The sequence below is a fragment of the Squalius cephalus genome (genome assembly GCF_949319135.1).
Source record: "Squalius cephalus genome assembly, chromosome: 15".
Classification (NCBI taxonomy): Eukaryota; Metazoa; Chordata; class Actinopteri; order Cypriniformes; family Leuciscidae; genus Squalius; species Squalius cephalus.
Genome location: NC_137136.1, coordinates 15,920,724 through 15,938,805, shown reverse-complemented (window position 1 = coordinate 15,938,805; position 18,082 = coordinate 15,920,724). Strand labels below are relative to the sequence as shown.

The 18,082-nt window shown below is 37.8% G+C and overlaps 2 protein-coding genes across 3 annotated transcripts; both read left to right on the top strand.

The window, feature by feature from the left end:
* Positions 1–84: 84 nt before the first annotated feature.
* On the top strand, positions 85–17,927 carry rad54b (RAD54 homolog B; the record flags this gene model as incomplete). Of its 2 annotated transcripts, none has more annotated exons than XM_079893774.1 (15): positions 85–178; positions 2,279–2,453; positions 2,753–2,969; positions 6,851–6,982; positions 7,319–7,606; positions 8,113–8,275; positions 8,351–8,576; positions 8,652–8,859; positions 8,952–9,091; positions 11,183–11,485; positions 11,573–11,721; positions 12,415–12,676; positions 14,032–14,098; positions 14,327–14,527; positions 17,028–17,927. In XM_079893774.1, the coding sequence occupies 14 exons, from the start codon at positions 2,280–2,282 to the stop codon at positions 17,252–17,254; spliced, it is 2,757 nt and encodes a 918-aa protein (XP_079749900.1). In that variant the 3' UTR covers positions 17,255–17,927. The 2 variants fall into 2 exon arrangements, with proteins under 2 accessions (XP_079749900.1, XP_079749901.1); XM_079893775.1 differs by lacking the exon at positions 85–178 and having other exon boundaries at positions 2,280–2,453; positions 14,327–14,358; positions 14,503–14,527; positions 17,028–17,338.
* On the top strand, positions 3,666–6,315 carry LOC307171863 (fibrinogen silencer-binding protein-like). The gene is made up of 2 exons (XM_079893777.1): positions 3,666–4,674; positions 5,490–6,315. The coding sequence occupies exons 1-2, from the start codon at positions 4,277–4,279 to the stop codon at positions 6,067–6,069; spliced, it is 978 nt and encodes a 325-aa protein (XP_079749903.1). The 5' UTR covers positions 3,666–4,276; the 3' UTR covers positions 6,070–6,315.
* Positions 17,928–18,082: the final 155 nt, after the last annotated feature.

Genomic DNA, 18,082 nt, shown 5'->3' with positions numbered 1-18,082 from the left:
ATTTTTGCTCCTCATAAGCTCCTGCACTCCACCCTCTTTATGTGACGTTACGTTTCGACCAATCACGGTAAAGATACGTCACTTCCGCGGAAGAATCGTCTCGAGCTTGATGGTTTTTGAGGGAATTTTTGAAAATAAGAAAAGTGGTTGACAGTTGACAGACGAGGAAGAAACAAAGGTAAGCGTCGACTGTACTAACTGTCTACTATTAGTATACTAAACCGAAGTACATATGACAAGTTATTGGAGGTTTGAGGCACACAACGCTGTTTAGTGTTTACTTGGTTTCGCTAACGACAGCAACAGACGCTCGCTACATATCCTGAGGGGTAGTTCACCAAATTATTTCATTCATTCAATTTTGTCATTGTTTATTACATTCCTGTCATCACAAACCTCAATGACCTTCTTTCTTTTATAAAACTGTTCATTTTAGATTATACAGCCCGACCAGCGTAGTCCGATTCTTGAACGAATGACTCTAATGACCAGGTGTTGTGCATAAAACTGTTTCCAGGGGTCGCTGTTCAGCAAATGTTCGTGAAAATTGTCATTTTGACCCTCCTCTACAAAATACTAGTGGATTACTTAGTCAATATACATCCGTGACATTTTATATTTTGTCTTTCTTCTTCATTTATGTATTTTTTTTAATCAAAATCAAAATGTGTAGCTGGAGACCTCTGGTTGAGTTGATATGGAATGACATCACTAAGAATTTTAAAGTTAAAAGGTTAAACTTAAATGCATGTTGGGCAAAGGAACTCCTTCTCAATCCTAACACAGTCCTGTGTTAAAATATGTCAGTACCATTGTTTTGTCTCAAGATGCACACTAGGAATGTTTTTTTTCTAGGGCATGTTTATTTAACACATAGTAAAATGCCCTAATTCAATTGAACTAAGGCCTAATCTTAGTTTAATCTAAGCCCTGTCTTTGAAACCGGGCCCGTATGTTTTAATTTCAGTTCTGCTTTTACTTTTGATGCCACAAAGCACCTTCACTGATTACCTAGTATCCCTAATTTTATATTTTTTTATGAAGTGCAGATTCTGATATGAATAACAAAAAGCTTATATAACATTTTTTTTTTAGTTCTTATAGCTTTTTGAAAATAACTAAGCCAATTAATGGTAGGTACATGTCAGACAACGTTTGTGTAAAAGAGAAAAATAGAAAGAAAAGGAGCTGACACATCACATGAGTCACTTTATTAAACATTATAGTCAGTTATTATGAAATAAAGAGGGGTAGCCTAACATATTTCGATAGCTATGAATTTTGATTTGTCAGATTCAGTGACCCTATAGCCTATCATATCTCAGAGTAAAATACATTTGTAAGGAACAAACTATAAGATCTGCAACATTATTTACAGTAAAAAGAAATAAGAATAAAGATAAGCCTTACCTCAGAATAGGTTATACAAAACAACAAGCACAACTGTAAAACATCTACTCATAACGAAACCCCGCATAGTAGTAACATATTAGCAGACAATTGTCATGACAATATCTAGCTTGTCTAATGTACGTGTTTCTCTAAGACATAAACATTTTTTACAGCACTGCATGGCTCTGATGTTAATCATCCCTAATGCACCAATGTAATGTCTGCTGAACAATTGCTGAACAGCGCCCCCTGGACACAGTTTTCGCTAGTTCACCGATTTCAGCACAACACCTGTTATTTTTAGTGAATCAAAAACGCTGAACTGCGATTTATTTACTTTCCTCACGTCGGACTGTATGAATGAACTAAACCGTTACTGTATGTTATATTTAAGGTTCGCAAGACTTAAATAGTGTAGACACTGTCTGGTTGTTTATGACAACAAAGAGTAGATAAAGATACACATTATCAGATTAGTTGCAATCAGTGGTGTTTATAAAAATGAAAGGATGAAATATTAACACTTTTTTGTTTTTGTATTATTTAATCTATAGCTAGTTATTGAATTGCATTTATGCCACCCCGAAAATGTCTGTGTGAACGCACAATGAAGAAATGAATTTAAATCATTTTTGGTGTTATCTCTGCTCTGTTTAAATCTGAAATGATCTAATAATCAATGAGAACAAACTGCTGGGGTAGTGCATGCAGTATAAACTGCATTTCTTTTTTTCCCCAAAATATTTCTTCCTCAAAAGTACTTAAAGAATTATGATTAAATTACAGAAGAAAGTAAACTATCCTTTTAATCTGACCTTTGAGGTTTCATGGTTTTATTACTGCGTGGTGCTTTAGCTAAAGTGGGTATGCATGTCTTCATTGATAGAATGCGTAGATCTGGAGCTCCGAGTCAGATCAGTGGCAATGCTGCTAAGAAACCCAAGTTTATGGCACCGGGGCCAGCGAGGAATGATGGACCGCCTTTATCGGGTCCCCAACCAGAACCATCACTACCGTCACCACCACCCACACCTGCTTTGGGAAATTTGCTGCTCAATAAGGTTGAATGAATAAGTCAAAACAAGAGAATGATTCAAAAATGGTCATGGTGACTATATTTAATGCAATGATTCTGATTATTTACATCATTTATATGTGACTGATAATGTGCTGCTATTCATATTGTCAATTCAGGTTAGCTGTGTATGTTATTACAACAAGTTTTTTCATCTGTATCATGACGATAATGCAGTTATGTATAACATTGTGATTGAAAAGGTGCAGTGTGTGCATTTTGCGTCATCATTGTTAGGGTTTGTTTTCCTTTGCAGTGTGTTTTAAAAGTTATTTCTCCCTGCAGATCCAGAGGTGTTTGAGTAGTAAAGATTCTCCAGCTGTGTCTAATGCTCCATTGGGCAGTAAGGCTTTGGCCAGAGTCCTGAGTGCTGTTCCTCAGGGGGAATGTAAGGAAAACAGCCTCGGGTCTTCACCTGAGTGTCTTGAACTTAAACAATCAGCAGCAGATAAAGACAGCTGCTCAATACAGCCAAACACTCCTGCAAACTCCACAACTGCTGGTAAGATACAGTACTGTCACATTCATATATATATTGTGTGTGTGTGTGTGTGTGTGTGTGTGTGTGTGTGTGAGAGAGAGAGAGAGAGAGAGAGAGAGAGAGAGAGAGAGAGAGAGAGAGAGAGAGAGAGAGAGAGAGAGAGAGAGAGAGAGAGAGAGAGAGAGAGAGAGAGAGAGAGAGAGAGGATTGAATATCTATCATGAATAAATATCTATTGTTCAATAAATGTCAAACTTGTCAAAATAATGTGTCAAAATGTCAAAATAAATTTTTCAAACAAAACTCTTTTTTTAAATAGATTAAATAGACAAAAAATATTTTGATGAGCGGTCTTAAATACAGCGTTGCATGGGCGATTGTAATGATAGCAAATACTTTATATGCGTCTGTTTCGTGTGATCTTGCGAACCTTTATCACGCTGATATTTTAGAATATCGCACAATTTGCTTGAATCACAGTAGTCGAACACTATAAAACTCCGATTCAGAAAGAGGAAATGCACTTGGTCACTTTTTAAAGCTTAAACCAAAACTAGTACAGCACAGCTTCTCTATTCCCCTCCTTTAACTTAGGCTTTGAGTGAAACTAACCAATCCGTGCACACGATCCGCTTGATTGACAGGCGTGTGCGTGCGTGTGATAGTAATCTTGCCGCGCACAGATTAAAGGCAAAGCTTTCCTGCACTCTGTAAGCTGTGGTACATTTGTGTGTCAGCTTGGGAAATATAGCAACTGGTGTCTTAAAAGCAGTTCTCTCTCACACAAACAGTCTGCACATAATGCGCGAGTTGTGGCGCGAGCTCATTAGACGGCAGTTTAATGTTTCTCTTTGCCGTTTCAACAGTCGCGCGGACTGGCTCTTCTCTCAAAACACGGACTTGACGCGGTTAAAATATAATAACACGCTCTAAAACCCGCCTTCAGTTGTTTCCCTCTAATAATGAAACACATGTCGCTGTTTTCTGCGGCATAAGAGAGCCCCGCTGTGTTTCTAGTCTAATGTAGTCGGGTGTGTTATGTAGGTCAGGCCAGGCTTAAGCAGCTTTACTGAACCTGCGTCAGCTTAAGCTAAAAGGAATTCCAGCAAAGCCCTCCCCGGGTAGGCGTGGGCCTAATCGAGGCTGGCCTAGTTAAGCCTGATTCTTTTTCTTACGAGCCAGTTTGTGCATGTGTGTGTTGTTTAACTGAGACAAGCAGTACAGCAGCCTGCTCACACAAGTGAGTAGAGAAAGACAGACACACACTGCACAGGGAAAAGAGGAGAAGGAGATCAAACCTAAAACATTGAGACCAGCCTAAAAGCAGGATGTCTACCTTATTCATGACAAACAGCATGGTCGGCAAAGCCCGCTCCTCCAACTTCACCCTATCTGAGAAACTGGATCTTCTGCGACTGGTTCAGCCTCACATACGCATTCTGGAGGAGCACACCAACAAGCATGCCGTGATTGTGGATAAAAACCGATGCTGGGACAGCATAGCAGAACGCTATAATAGTTTAGGTGGCGAGAGACCCCCCAGAACGGCACAGGGTCTTCGGACCCTCTATAAGCGTCTTAAAGAAAGTGCCAAGCAGGAAGTTCTGCATCGAAGCCACGCCCAGCCTGAGTACCGGGGCCGCATCTCGGAGCCAACCAAGCGCATCATGGAAATGATACCACAGCTGTTTCACGTGGGGGACAAAGAGCCGAGCGCACTCCACAGGTAAGATTGAGCATACAGATACGCACATGCACACACAAAAATGGAACTCGCATATTATCAGGTGCATCTAGATTTCAAAACATAATTATCACCCAATGGAAAATTTAAACCAATTACAATTTTGTGCATGTAAATGCATAAAAGCATACTCTTAAGATAGCCTACCTATAGGATTCTAATTGGCTTCTCTGAGAAGATGAAATTGGCTATTAAATGTTGATTACAGCTTCTTTGGAAATCTTCACATACATTTTCCCCAGGTTTTTACTTTGGCTGCTGTTAATCGTCACACTCAGCCAATTAGAGTTTAGCAATATTGTTAGACTCATTTTGAGACATGTAAACATCTTTGTTTTATTTTGTCTTAACGGATCAAAGCACACATTGCAGTCACACACTCGCTGTCCTTTCACTCTGTCCTGTGCCAGAGGTAAGCTGCAGTACTGAGGGGATTTGGATGTCATTAACCGTATTTCCGATGCTGCGTTAATGCCAGGTTTGCCACAGTGCAGAGGAGTTACTTTGCACTGGCATCTCTATGTCTCCTCTATCTTAGGCTTTCTGTTGTGTTGACAAAACAACAGGTCTTTCTTTCTTTTGAGACCACAAGTCCAATCCAGCTGAGAGCTGTGGTTGAACATGATCTGATTCTTTTAAATCCGCTAGCTGAATCAGATGATTGATATGCAATTGGTTTAAAACTGAGAATTTTTCCCGAAATTCATCAAAGCTCTTGTCAGCACATTTTTATGAATCATGATCAAAATTCTAATTTATGATTTTTTTTATGAATCATTTGTATGTGTCTGTGCTAGGCTTCAGTTCAAGAGGAATTCTCCAGTAGAGCAGCCGGGCAGCAGCCTGTCCCTCCCAGCGTTGTCGGACTATCCGCATGTTTCAGTTGTAAGGGTGGAGACGGAGGATGTGAAACCGCCTCCTGATATCCACTTGATTACATCCCACGGTTCACCTGTCACCATCGCCACCCCGAGCAGTCAGGCCCACCACGGACAGAACGAGAGGGACAGTGAAGTAGTGGAAGAGGAGGAAGACGAGGAGGAATTAGCCTCCCACGTGTACGCGGCCTCTCTCTCTCCGTGCCCCTCCTCCGTACACCTGCCTCCCTCACCGTCAGCCCTCGGCACCAGGAGGAGCGCGTATCTTAGGGGGAGGGCGGTGTTCAAAAATCCCATTTTTGAGGCAGAAGCTTTGCAAATGATGAGAGAGGAGCATGAGCTGCTACTGGCTAATCACAGAAAGCTTGGACTATATCTAGAGGAGAAGAGGGAGGGGCTTAAGAGAAAGCAACAGCTGGAGGAGGAGCTTCTCCGGTCAAGGGTCAAAGTGGAGAAATTGAGGGCGGCCAGACTACGCCAAGGATTGCCATTGGTGTGACACGTACAGTGTCGGATCGAAAAATGTATCACAAAGGGAACTTGTTAATATGAAGTCGAAATGAGCAGACTTGATTGTGTAGTTATTTCTTGTTTGTACAGTTTTTGTATTCAATCGACATTTGTACAAGGATTGTTTCTGATATTTGTTGTAGGAATTAAAGTTTTTAATGTGTGAATGCCCAGATTGAAGAAGAAAATACGTTTTTATTTTGTATGTATTCACTAATAAATTAATAATTGGTTTAATCTCTGTTTAAGCCTGTCCTTTTATCTTTCCTTTGTCACACAGGAAGTGTTACATAGCAACAGCTATGAATGAGAATCTTCTCAGTCAAGGTGTTTGTGTGGACTTCATTTGGGTGTTTATTTACAGTATAATGCAATTATACTAAAGTCAGTGTGAAATGGAAAGATGCACACATCATCAGAGAAAAGATGTCATTGTGAGGGGTAGAGAAAGTTAATGTTTTTGTAGATAATGAGGACACATGAATTTTAAGGAAAAGATGTGCACAGAGATATCATGTATAATAAACCTGTTATATTACATACAAAAATGAGAATAGTCAATTTTGATTTCATGCTGACTTTAAGCTGATGTGAAATTCTTGCAAATGAACATGTAAATTATTTTTATGCCACTGTTTGTCACCTGACCTGCTGTATAAAAGCACATTTCTTATTTATTGAGTCTTTGTAATCAGTAGAACATTGTCTATGATGTTGGCTATTTCTATGTTGTGGTTTTATTACTGATCCTTTATTTGTTTATTTTAAAGCACGCTACTATAGTGTAATGTGGTGCAAGGCGTCATCAAGGAAGCATAAGCGCTGGGAAGGCGATGCTGTGCTAGTTGCCAGAGGGAGGACTGTTGTCCTCAAAGACATGGAGGGGCGGGACATTGGACGAGGTTAGCCTATCACAGCACATTCTAGCAATACTTTTGGATTTGATTTTTTACAAAAGCTCATTTCCCCTCTTCTTTTTTGTCATCTAATGCTTTTAAGTTTTTTTTTTTAAATACTAATTTAATAACACTCTTAAATGTAATGTTTTAGCAAATCTCTTAATATCCATTTGTCTCATTGTGCATTATAATTTTGTGATACCCAAATTCATTTTATTCATTTTATTGTAAATAAAAAAATATATATACTATTGGCCATTTATTAGATATTGGTCATATCATCATAATGATTATTTAGCCTGTGCAGATGTGTGTTTTGAATCAGTGTTTTTCTGTTAGGTTCAGGCTACAAGGCGTCAGAGCTGGAGAGCTTGTGTGAAGGTCAGACTCTTATGGTGGGAGGGAAACAAATCGAGGTCATGGGGGTCATATCCAATGAGGACTACGCCAAAGGCCGTTGTTTCCAAGATACTGTTGTTGAGACTTCTACAGAAACGGTCTTGAAGGCTCCTGTATATCACCCAGTGTCCAAATCATTTACCAAACCAGCGCTCAAGGGAGGTGCACTTACAGATTCTGAACCTGACAAACCGATCTGTAAACCCAGACATAACCCTAACGCACCAGGTACAGCACATGCTCAACTAATACAGCATTTGTCTGTTTTACAATTATTCATGTCAATTATTCTTTTATGTCCTATGTCCTAATATTTAAAAAAATGATTCTGTCACACTGCAAGTCCATTTAAAATCAAATAAATTAATGAAGACAAAAATGTGATTAAAAATGTTTAAAACTTCCAGTTACATATACATTTGCCCTTGAAGATTATGGCCTGGTTTCATAGACAGGGCTTAGATTAAGCCAGGATTAGGCCTTAGTTCAATAAGGACATTTAAGTAGCTTTTATAAACATGCCTTAGAAAAAAATATTACTGATGTGCATCTTGAGACAAAACAATGGCTCTGACATATTTTAAGATTTCAGTTAAAACAGCTCAAATATGCATTTTAGTCTGGGACTAGGTTTAAGCGTTGTCTGCATATTCATTTCTACTATTACGTTTTAATCTAAAGTCTTGGTGGTCTTTTAAAAAAATATCTATATTTGTCCTGCTTTGTCCCTATAGGCGCCCTGGTGATGCCACGACCGACAACTGATCACCAGTGGCTGTATAATAAATCTGGTTCTCCACTGGTGGATGTGGTCATCGACCCCCACTTGACCAATCATCTTCGGCCACATCAGAGAGAGGGCGTGGTCTTCCTTTATGAATGCTTAATGGGAATGAGGTAAATAAGAGTTTATCTATAGTTGCAGTGTTCTTATTATGCTCTTTTTTGCATATGTATGTTTGTGTGTTGCAGACTTGCTGGTCGCTGTGGGGCTATTCTGGCAGATGAGATGGGACTGGGGAAAACACTGCAGTGTATTTGTGTTCTGTGGACACTACTGAGACAAGGCCCCTACGGTGGGCGGCCTGTACTGAAGAGGGCACTTGTGGTTTGTCCAGGAAGTTTGGTCAAGAACTGGGCTGCTGAGTTCAATAAGTGGCTGGGCAGGGAGAGGATTAGTGTTTACACTGTGGACCAGGTGTGTATGTGTGGCTGTTTGTGTCATTTAGACGGATGACTATAAGAGGATTAACAGTGTATGTTGTCTCTGTAGGATCACCGCGTGGAGGACTTTACCTCTTCTCCTCTTTGCTCCGTCATGGTGATCAGTTATGAGATGTTGCTGCGCTCTGTGGACCGATTGAAAGAGCTGGATTTTGGAGTGCTCATCTGTGACGAGGGTCATCGCCTTAAAAACAGCAACATCAAAACGGCCAGCGCACTCACAGCACTCTCATGCGACCGCCGTCTAATCTTAACAGGTTTTCTATTTAAAACAAACAAACTTTTATTAGTGTAGTAGTATAAAATTATTTAATTGTTCAAAGAACAACTGTAATTATTTATTTAACAGGAACTCCAGTGCAGAATGACCTGCAGGAGTTTTATTGCATCGTAGAGTTTGTAAATCCAGGAATTCTGGGAACATCTGCGGCCTACAGGAAGATTTATGAAGAGCCCATTCTCAGATCTCGCCAGCCCACCTGCACCGAGGTTAAAAGAGACATTTTTTCATGTTATGTATGATATATATATATATATATATATATATATATATCATCAAAGAATCCTGAAAAAAGTATCACAATTTCCACATAAATATAATGCAGCACAACTGTTTTCAACATTGATACCTGAGCTCCAAATCATTAGAATTAGATCCTTAAGAAATTATATTAGAATTACTTCTTAAGGATCATGTGACACTGAAGACTGGAGTAATGATGCTGAAAATTCATGTTTTCATCAGAGGAATACATTTATTAAAACAAAAAATAATTATTTTAAATTGTAATAATATTTCACAATACTACTGTTTTTACTGTATTTTTTGCCTTGATGAGCATAAAAATACATAAAACATAAAAATGTTTTAATGTTTGCAAACTTTTGACAGGTACTATTAGGGATGCAAACCGAAAAACTCTGGATGCACTTGCCCAAAAACCGAAAACGAAAATGACTTTTTTATTAATTTCTTATTTTAAATGATTTGTTAAAGTATGATTGTATTCATATTAAACTTTTTAATTAAATTCAGTAATTTAATTTAATTGAATCTGAATTTAAAAAATAGAAGCCAATAAAATTAAATAACCACACTTTTATTTTAAGTAACACCAAAATAGCCAAATAATGCATAGTCCTACAAAACTCTTATCATCAGAGCATGTGCAGGATGTTCGCTTGGGCCGTGAGCGACTGAACAGAGAGCGCACTCACGGAGTGGACCATTAGCCACTTTTCCACTGTAGAGCCAGTGCGAGCCAGGGCTTTAAATGGGCCGTGCTGGGTTAATAGCCTCGGACCTGTAGCACTGAGCCCAAAACCATGCTGCATTTCCACCATTAGGCCAGAAGCTCCGCAGCACACTGCTAAAACCTGCCTAAAACACGCCTGTCTGGAACAGCGTCACACAAAACCCATAATGTAGCGAAACTAGCGATATCCAGTGACAGTCCCAATACACTTATATATTTAGTCAGAGGAACAGAAGAAGCTCCCGAAAAACGGAGCTGCTTTATTTTATAACAACCTAAATATAAATATCAGACAGACCGGTATAAAGAGACTGACAGATAAAAATAAATACACGATTGTGATGATTGTACCTGTATGAATTGTCTAATTTCTTTAAGCGGTCATATTTACCATGTTTACTATGGTAATGGTCAGTGTGCATAATCTTTTGCATCGCATATAAATATTTCAGCCTTATATGGTGATCAGAATCCACATTGGATCACAAACAAGTTATTGCAAACATTCATTGCTGTCTGAAAGTTAGTTTTGAGCTAAAATGATTTTAAAAGTCTGTAATGCTGATGTTATCATCTACAATAATCCGCCTTTGTTCGTAACCTCTCAAGTGCGAGCTGGCCCTATTTGGACCAAGGTATTATGGAAACAGTGGAAAATTGACAGTGGAAACGCAGCTATTGAGCGGAGCACACTGAGTGCTGGTGTTGTGCCGAATTCTGACCCCTGCCAAATTATTACCCCCCTAGTATTGATAGGTTTATGATTAGTTGTGGGGGAGGGGTTAGGATTAGAGGTATTAGGTATCAGTTAGCAACTTCAACAAGGGGGGTAATAAATTGGTAGGCAGTCAAAATTCGGCACAACACCTGAATATGAAGGGGCGGGGCAGCATATATTTTCGGCCTTTTTTTCTCTTTCGGCCAAAAACTGAAAATGCTATTTTTGGCCAATAACTTTCGGCTGATGAATTTTCAGTAATTAAAAAAAAAAAAAAAAAGATTTGGAATTTAGGCATCACAACATTATAATATACAGTATGAAAATTGATATTCGTTTGGAAAATTTGCTAAATATTACATTTAACGATGTTATTAAATGATTAGTATTTTTAAAGATTTACTTTAACGTGTTACAAGGTGATAATGTTAACGTAAAAATAAAGAAAATTAGCATTTACAATTAAATATCCAATACTGACTGTCTGTTACTAATAGATCAAAAAAGACTCTTCAACATTAAGCAAATCTCCTTAAAATGTACCCCCAACTGTGTGTCTGTATTCATCAGCTGGTGTGGTATGTTGTGCATTGAACTGTATTTTAGGAAGAGCGATGTATTGGAGAGGAACGTGCCGCTGAGCTCTTTCGTCTAACAGGTGTGTTTACGTTACGGCGCACTCAGGAGATCATTAATCAGTATTTATCCGAACGGATTGAGTGGACCGTATTCTGCAAACCCACTGAGCTCCAGCTGCGTCTGTATGGAGTCCTTCTGGCCACACGGCCCATCAGAGCCTGTCTCTCTGGTGCCAGCACACACACTTACACACACAGCCCACACCTCGCATGCATCAACGCCCTCAAGAAACTCTGCAACCACCCCGGGCTGCTCTACAACACTCTACAGGTACAATAGGTGCTGGTGTTTTTCTCTGTCATGTTCTTTATCTAAATATTGCTGCTTTTTAATTATGTTTTGTGGTATTTGCTTCAGGCAAAATCAGATGATATGAATGAGGATGGAATTATGGAACTCTTTCCTGAGGGATATTCCACTGGTGCCTTCAGCACTGCAGACTCTGGGAAACTTCTAGTGTTAACAGACCTACTGTCAGCGATACAGAATGTCAATCGAACAGACAGGTACCACATAGAGTTCTTCATTAGACATCATTTCATTTTAAATGTTTACTCCTAGGTTTTCATATCAAGAAATGACTAAAACAACAAATCTGATGTTTATGTTTAAATGATGTACACTCAACATAAACACTTCTTATCAGTCATATCAGTGGCTTTGTAAGAATTATATTTTGGCACCACCAATTTCAGGTTACATTAACAAAAGTGACTTGCAATTCAATCAGGTTACAAAGTTTACTTTATTTAATGGTTTTGAAGATAAGCAAATACTTTTTAATCTTTCCATGTCACAGTAGCAATATACACTCAAGAACATACAATATAGTCAGAAAAAAACGTGTGGAAAAGATAGAATTGAATACGATAACCATGAAATATAGTATAATGTATTTTGAGTGCTCAAGCACTTTACAAATTAAAAAACATAAAAGTACATCTAAACAAATATATTATATTATAGTTTTGAGCGCTTAAGCACTTTATAAAAAACATAAAAGGAAATCAAAACAATGATTATTTACAAATATTATATTATAATTTATTATTTTATAATATATTATGTAAGAAAACCCAGTTTGACCACCAAAACGTGCGATCTTTATTGTGACTGAGTCCAAAAAAAGTACCCATTATATTGATGTGTGTAGTGTGAGGCTCATGTGCGTTTTTGTCTCGCTGTCTTTCTCTACTTAGGGCTGTTTTGGTGTCCAACTACACACAGACTCTTGACTTGCTGCAGGATGTCTGTGATCAAATAGGCTATAAATGGTGTCGGCTCGATGGACAGACACCTGTTGCCCAGAGACAACGAATTGTTGATTCCTTCAACAGCCCGCACTCCCCCAACTTCCTGATGCTACTCAGCTCCAAGGCTGGAGGAGTGGGGCTAAATCTCATTGGTGCCTCTCATCTTGTTTTATATGATATGGACTGGAACCCTGCCAATGATATACAGGTCAGTGGAGTTCCACATTACACTTAGCCATTTGGGTGGTCCTTATTTTTAAAGTCTCCAATTGTCATGCTCTTAACCCTTCAAATTGTTTCTTTATATAAGAAAATACAGCATGCCAATTTTTATGGCAGTAACATAATAATTACTGGTAGCTCAATTTTGATGATTTTCGTAAAACAGATCATTTGATTTGGTATTGTACCTGGCTAGTAAAATTCCAAAAAAATCTCCATAAAAGCATCTAATGCACCATATATTCCTAAATATGTATTTTAGATGCATATCTCAGTTTACTTATTGTAGAAACTAAATCCAAATTAATCCATCCATGACCCGGTTTAGCAGATTTACCTTTCCTGGTGGAATCAATACATATTTCTATTGATGATCACCTTGGTTATTGTTTGGGTTTAGAGCACATTTTTTGGTTTAAAAAATTACATTACGTTCCTTGAAATTGACCCGAACTTTGGCCAAATCAAGCAGATTATCAGGAGGCACAGGCAACCATGCAATGAAAGTAGTCAATGATCACGCCGAGAGAGGAGTGGCTCTGATTCAAGAATACAATGGCTATCTCACACACTCTGAAGAACAATTGCAGTTTCTCCTTCATGTGGTGGAAGATCACCGACGGATCTATCCAGACTGCAAAAAGTCAACACTGGCTGCTGAGCATCATAAATGAGGGATTGTTGAAAACTTTGTGCATTTTTTGAGATTGTTGTCATTGTTGTTACATCAGTGTTGCTCTGATTTCAATAAAATGTAGTTCATTTGCAGCAACTTTTAATATTATTTGCATATCACAATACCGCCGCACAGCTTAACATAGGCAATCTTCCACATGATTGAGCTACCTCTAAATATAATTTTTTTGTCAACATTTTTGCATATTTCTAATTTTGAAGTTAAAAGGAACCGTTTAAGAGGTTAAGACACTAACATTTTGCAAAAAAAAAAAAATGGACTTGATAAGGACCACCCTATTAGCCATGCAACACTGCAAAGCAACAGTGAATCACTATATATAATACAGTATTACACAAAAGCAGATATAATGTAATTCATTGTTTTGAAAGTAGTTAGAAACTTTTGTTGTAAATCCACATGCTTGTCTTAGTTACACCTTTAATAAAGACCACAAGGTGGCAGTGAATACAACAAAAATCCTTTCAGCCTATTTTGTAAATCATCGCATTCTCTCTCAAGTGTTTATGTGTAAATGCATGTCACGATTATTTTGTTTTACTGCCATGACGAATGCTTTCTGTGAGCTTTGAGTGATAACTCTTGTTTTATCTCTTTTAACTCTTGACTCAATCATCTAATTATTATTGATATTCATCTGCCAGGCCATGGCACGTGTGTGGCGTGATGGACAGAAGAAAACAGTTCACATCTACAGATTTCTAACAACAGGTAACCAAAACATTTGTAAATTACCCAGAAAATGAGTATCATCTCAGTATCGAGTCTGTTGAGCGATAAATTAAGCTGTTTGTTATGACTGTGCAATATCAAGAAGTACTTGACCTGAAACATCTCACAGGCTTTCATCAATCATAACGCACACAAAAAAAAAATTGTATTTGTTTATGGGTTTGCACATGATTTTGGCCTGCAGTAATGTGCATGTGTCTCTTGTAGGCTCCATAGAAGAGAAGATCTATCAGAGGCAGGTGAGTAAACAGGGGCTTTCTGGGACAGTGGTGGACCTGACCAAAAAAGCGGATCATATTAGCTTTTCTTCTGAGGAGCTACGAGACCTTTTCAGTTTTGACCCTAATACAAACTGCCTCACACATGACCTTCTGGACTGCCAGTGCTCTGGAGATGGAAATACAGCAGGTAAATGAATGCAAACAAATCAATTAAATTAAACAGAATTAAATAAAGTAGGAACTAGATGATTCTCTGTTAGGGCTGTCAATCAATTAATAATGTTATCATTTATTCTGATATACTAATTAATGTGCAATCAGTCACATATATCAGAATTAAATAAAGTAGGAACTAGATGATTCTCTGTTAGGGCTGTCAATCAATTAATAATGTTACCATTAATTCTGATATACTAATTAATGTGCAATCAGTCAATGTGCATCATATCAATATTTTCTGAAAAAGCCCCCAAAATAGATAGTTCAAAGGCTTTACATTATAAGGCTTTACATATACATACACAATACCATTCAAAAGTTTGGGGTCATTTTGTTGTTTTGAGCATTTTGCTCAAAAGTGACAGTAAAGACATTTATAATGTTACTTTTTTTTTTTCTTATAACTTTCTATTTATCAATGTATCCTGAAAAAAAAGGTATAACAGTTACCACAATTTGTTTTATTTCTGCTGAAATTCAGTTTTGAATGTATGTATATACATTGTGCCATTCATTTACATTCACAGGCCACTTTATTAGGTACACCTTGCTAGTACCAGTTTGGACCCCCTTTTGCCCTCAGAACTGCCTTAATTCTTCGTGGCAGAGATTGAACAATGTGCTGGAAACATTCATCAGAGATTTTGGCCCTTATTGACTAGGGCTGGGTATTGACACAAATTTCACAATTCGATTCGATTTCGATTCACAAGCTTACGATTCGATTCAATATTGATTATTTTGGATATCAGGTACAATACATGGCAAATTTCAAATCTCTTAACTAATGCTGTAAACATGGGAGTCAGTTGTAGCCTACTAGGCTTCATTAGCCTACTATAATGTTGAAGGTAAAAATTAACTGATTTGTATACAGACTTAAATTACACTTTTATTTATTTTATAATAATAAAGTTATATGAAATGTAAACATTTAAATGTGACTGTCATAAAACTTGCTAGATTTATTCAAATATGCATTAAATATTGAAGAACATTAAAAATTATAAATGAATATGTAATATGGTGCATATATTTAGCAAAATGCTCTTCTCTAGAGTTAATTTTTCTAGCTGACTAACGAGTTTATGGTCACTGGATATGGTTTTTCTGAGGTAAATTCATATCAATAGTAACAAAGCACAAAGATTATTGCGATTTATTGGATGGGATGCGCGCTACAATGTTCCATTCATTCATCAACTGAAAACAGGATGACTAATCGATTCTTGTGATTTAAGAATCGATATCGGTTCGTAAAAATGAGAATCGATTAAAATCGAGAAATCGATATTTTTTTACCCAGCCCTATTATTGACGTGATAGCATCACGCAGTTGCTGCATATTTGTCGGCTGCACATCCACGATGTGAATCTCCTGTTCCACCCATAGACTGGGTTCCACCACATCCCAAAGGTGCTCTATAGATTAGTGCAGGTATGACATCAGAGCCCGGAAGAATAATTTGCTGCTGGTTCCTTCAAGATTTTCCAATGGCGTTTCATAATGGTAATTTTTTGATTTATGTGTAAAATAAAGCCTGTGTTTCATTTTTGAAAACGTACGTTTTTAATAAGTTAATAGATAAGACAGCTTGGGGTGTGAGTGTGTGCAGTGTACATTGTAGAACAAAACAACAAAGTTGCATCAAGTTATGTTTACCACAGGCTTTATTTTGCTCATAAATGGAAAAAAAAACAGGAAAATCTCAAAGAAACCAGCGGCGAATTAGACTTCCGGGTTCTGACGTCATACCTGCACCACTATTGGATTGATGTCTGGTGACTGAAGGCCATTTGAGTAAAGCAAACTCATTTTCATGTTTAAAAAAACAGTTTAAGATGATTTGAGCATTGTGACATGGCACGTTATCCTGCTGGAAGTAGCCATCAGAATATGGGTATATTTATACATTTTCCAACCTTCCAATCCTCTATTGTCCAATTTTGGTGTGCCTGTGTGAATAGCCTCAGCTACCTGTTCTTAGCTGACAGTGGCACTGGTGTGTCTTCTGTTTCTGTAGCCCATCTGCTTCAAGGCTCGATGTGTTGTGCGTTCAGAGATGCTCTTCTGCAGACCTCGGTTGTAATGCGTAGTTATTTGAGTTTCTGTTGCCTTTCTATCAGCTCGAACCAGCCTGCCCATCCTCAGACTTCAGGCATCAACAAAGCATTTTTGCACACAGAACTGCCGCTCAATGGATATTTTCACTCACTCTTTTTCAGACCTTTCTCGGTAAACCCTAGAGATGGTTGTGTGTGAAAATCCCAGTAGATCAGCAGTTTCAGAAATACTCAGGCACCAACAACCATGCCATGTTCAAAGTCACTTAAATCACTTTTCTTCCCCATTCTGATGCTCAGTTTGAACTTCAGCAGATTGTCTTGACCTAAATGTTGTGTGTGTGTATTATATATATATTTATTTATATATATTTATTTAATTCATTTGCATATATTTGTGCCAGGTTTTGTGAAGGAGATAAACAAGGAGACTGGAAGGGCATGTCAGCTGGGTCGCCATGCCGACAGCACAGTGTCATTACCGCAACGAGTCAGCATGTCCGAGCTCATGCAATGGAGGCATTTTTCTGGAGCTGTTCAATCATATAATGATGTTTACCTAAATCATGCCCGTAACCACATCACATATGCCTTTCAAAGCACCACTTCTAAATCCCAAACAACAGTCTAAACTCTTCCTCTTCCCAAAGACAATTATATACAAACCCACTGCCCTCACGATGTGTAAATACTCCTGTATGTTTGAACAATACATTTTTTTCCTTTTAATAAATCTTTTTACATTGTTCTTATTTTTCGGTTGTCTGCACAAGCAAGTGTGTTTGTGTCCATTTAGGGAACCTGCTTATAGATTAATAACATAAACAGAAATGGCACCAGGGCATCTGTCAGACAAATATATTGTCACATTAGGTTCTGGTTTCACAGACAGGGCTTAGATTAAGCCAGGATTAGGCCTTAGTTTAATAATAAGGACATTTAAGTAGCTTTTATAAACATGCCTTAGAAAAAACATTACTGGTGTGCATCTTGAGACAAAACAATGGCACTGACATTTTAAGATGTGATTAACTGCTTTTCAGATAAAACATCTTAAACATGCATTTTAGTCTGGGACTAGGTTTAAACCTTGTCCGTAAAACTGGGGCTAGGTTTTTTTTTTTAAACTTCACAAGTCCTGTGTCCAGTATAACCCTGATTGAGAAAATCCAGTTTTCACAATTTATCCTAAATGTAATAATTTGTATTGGTTTTTAATCATTTGTTTTATTTGTTCTTTGGTGTTTATGGATACAGATGCTACATTGATAATGAACCCATTGATTAAATAGGTGGTGACCTATATCCTCTTGTTTATTACATTATTTCCCCCCTTTATCACCATAGTTTTTATAATGTGGATGGTTTATATGAAATGTTTCCAAAACAAGGTTTGTTCCTTCTCAATAGGAGAACCTTTGAACATGATGCTGTGCTGGATTACATTGGTTGCACAGAT

What these genes read in the sequence shown, in the direction of transcription:
- LOC307171863 (XM_079893777.1), top strand. Translation starts at nt 4,277, where the DNA reads ATGTCTACCTTATTCATGACAAACAGCATGGTCGGCAAAGCCCGCTCC. An exon ending in GAGCCGAGCGCACTCCACAG is followed by an intron (nt 4,675 to 5,489) that starts GTAAGATTGAGC and finishes TGTCTGTGCTAG; the next exon opens with GCTTCAGTTCAAGAGGAATT.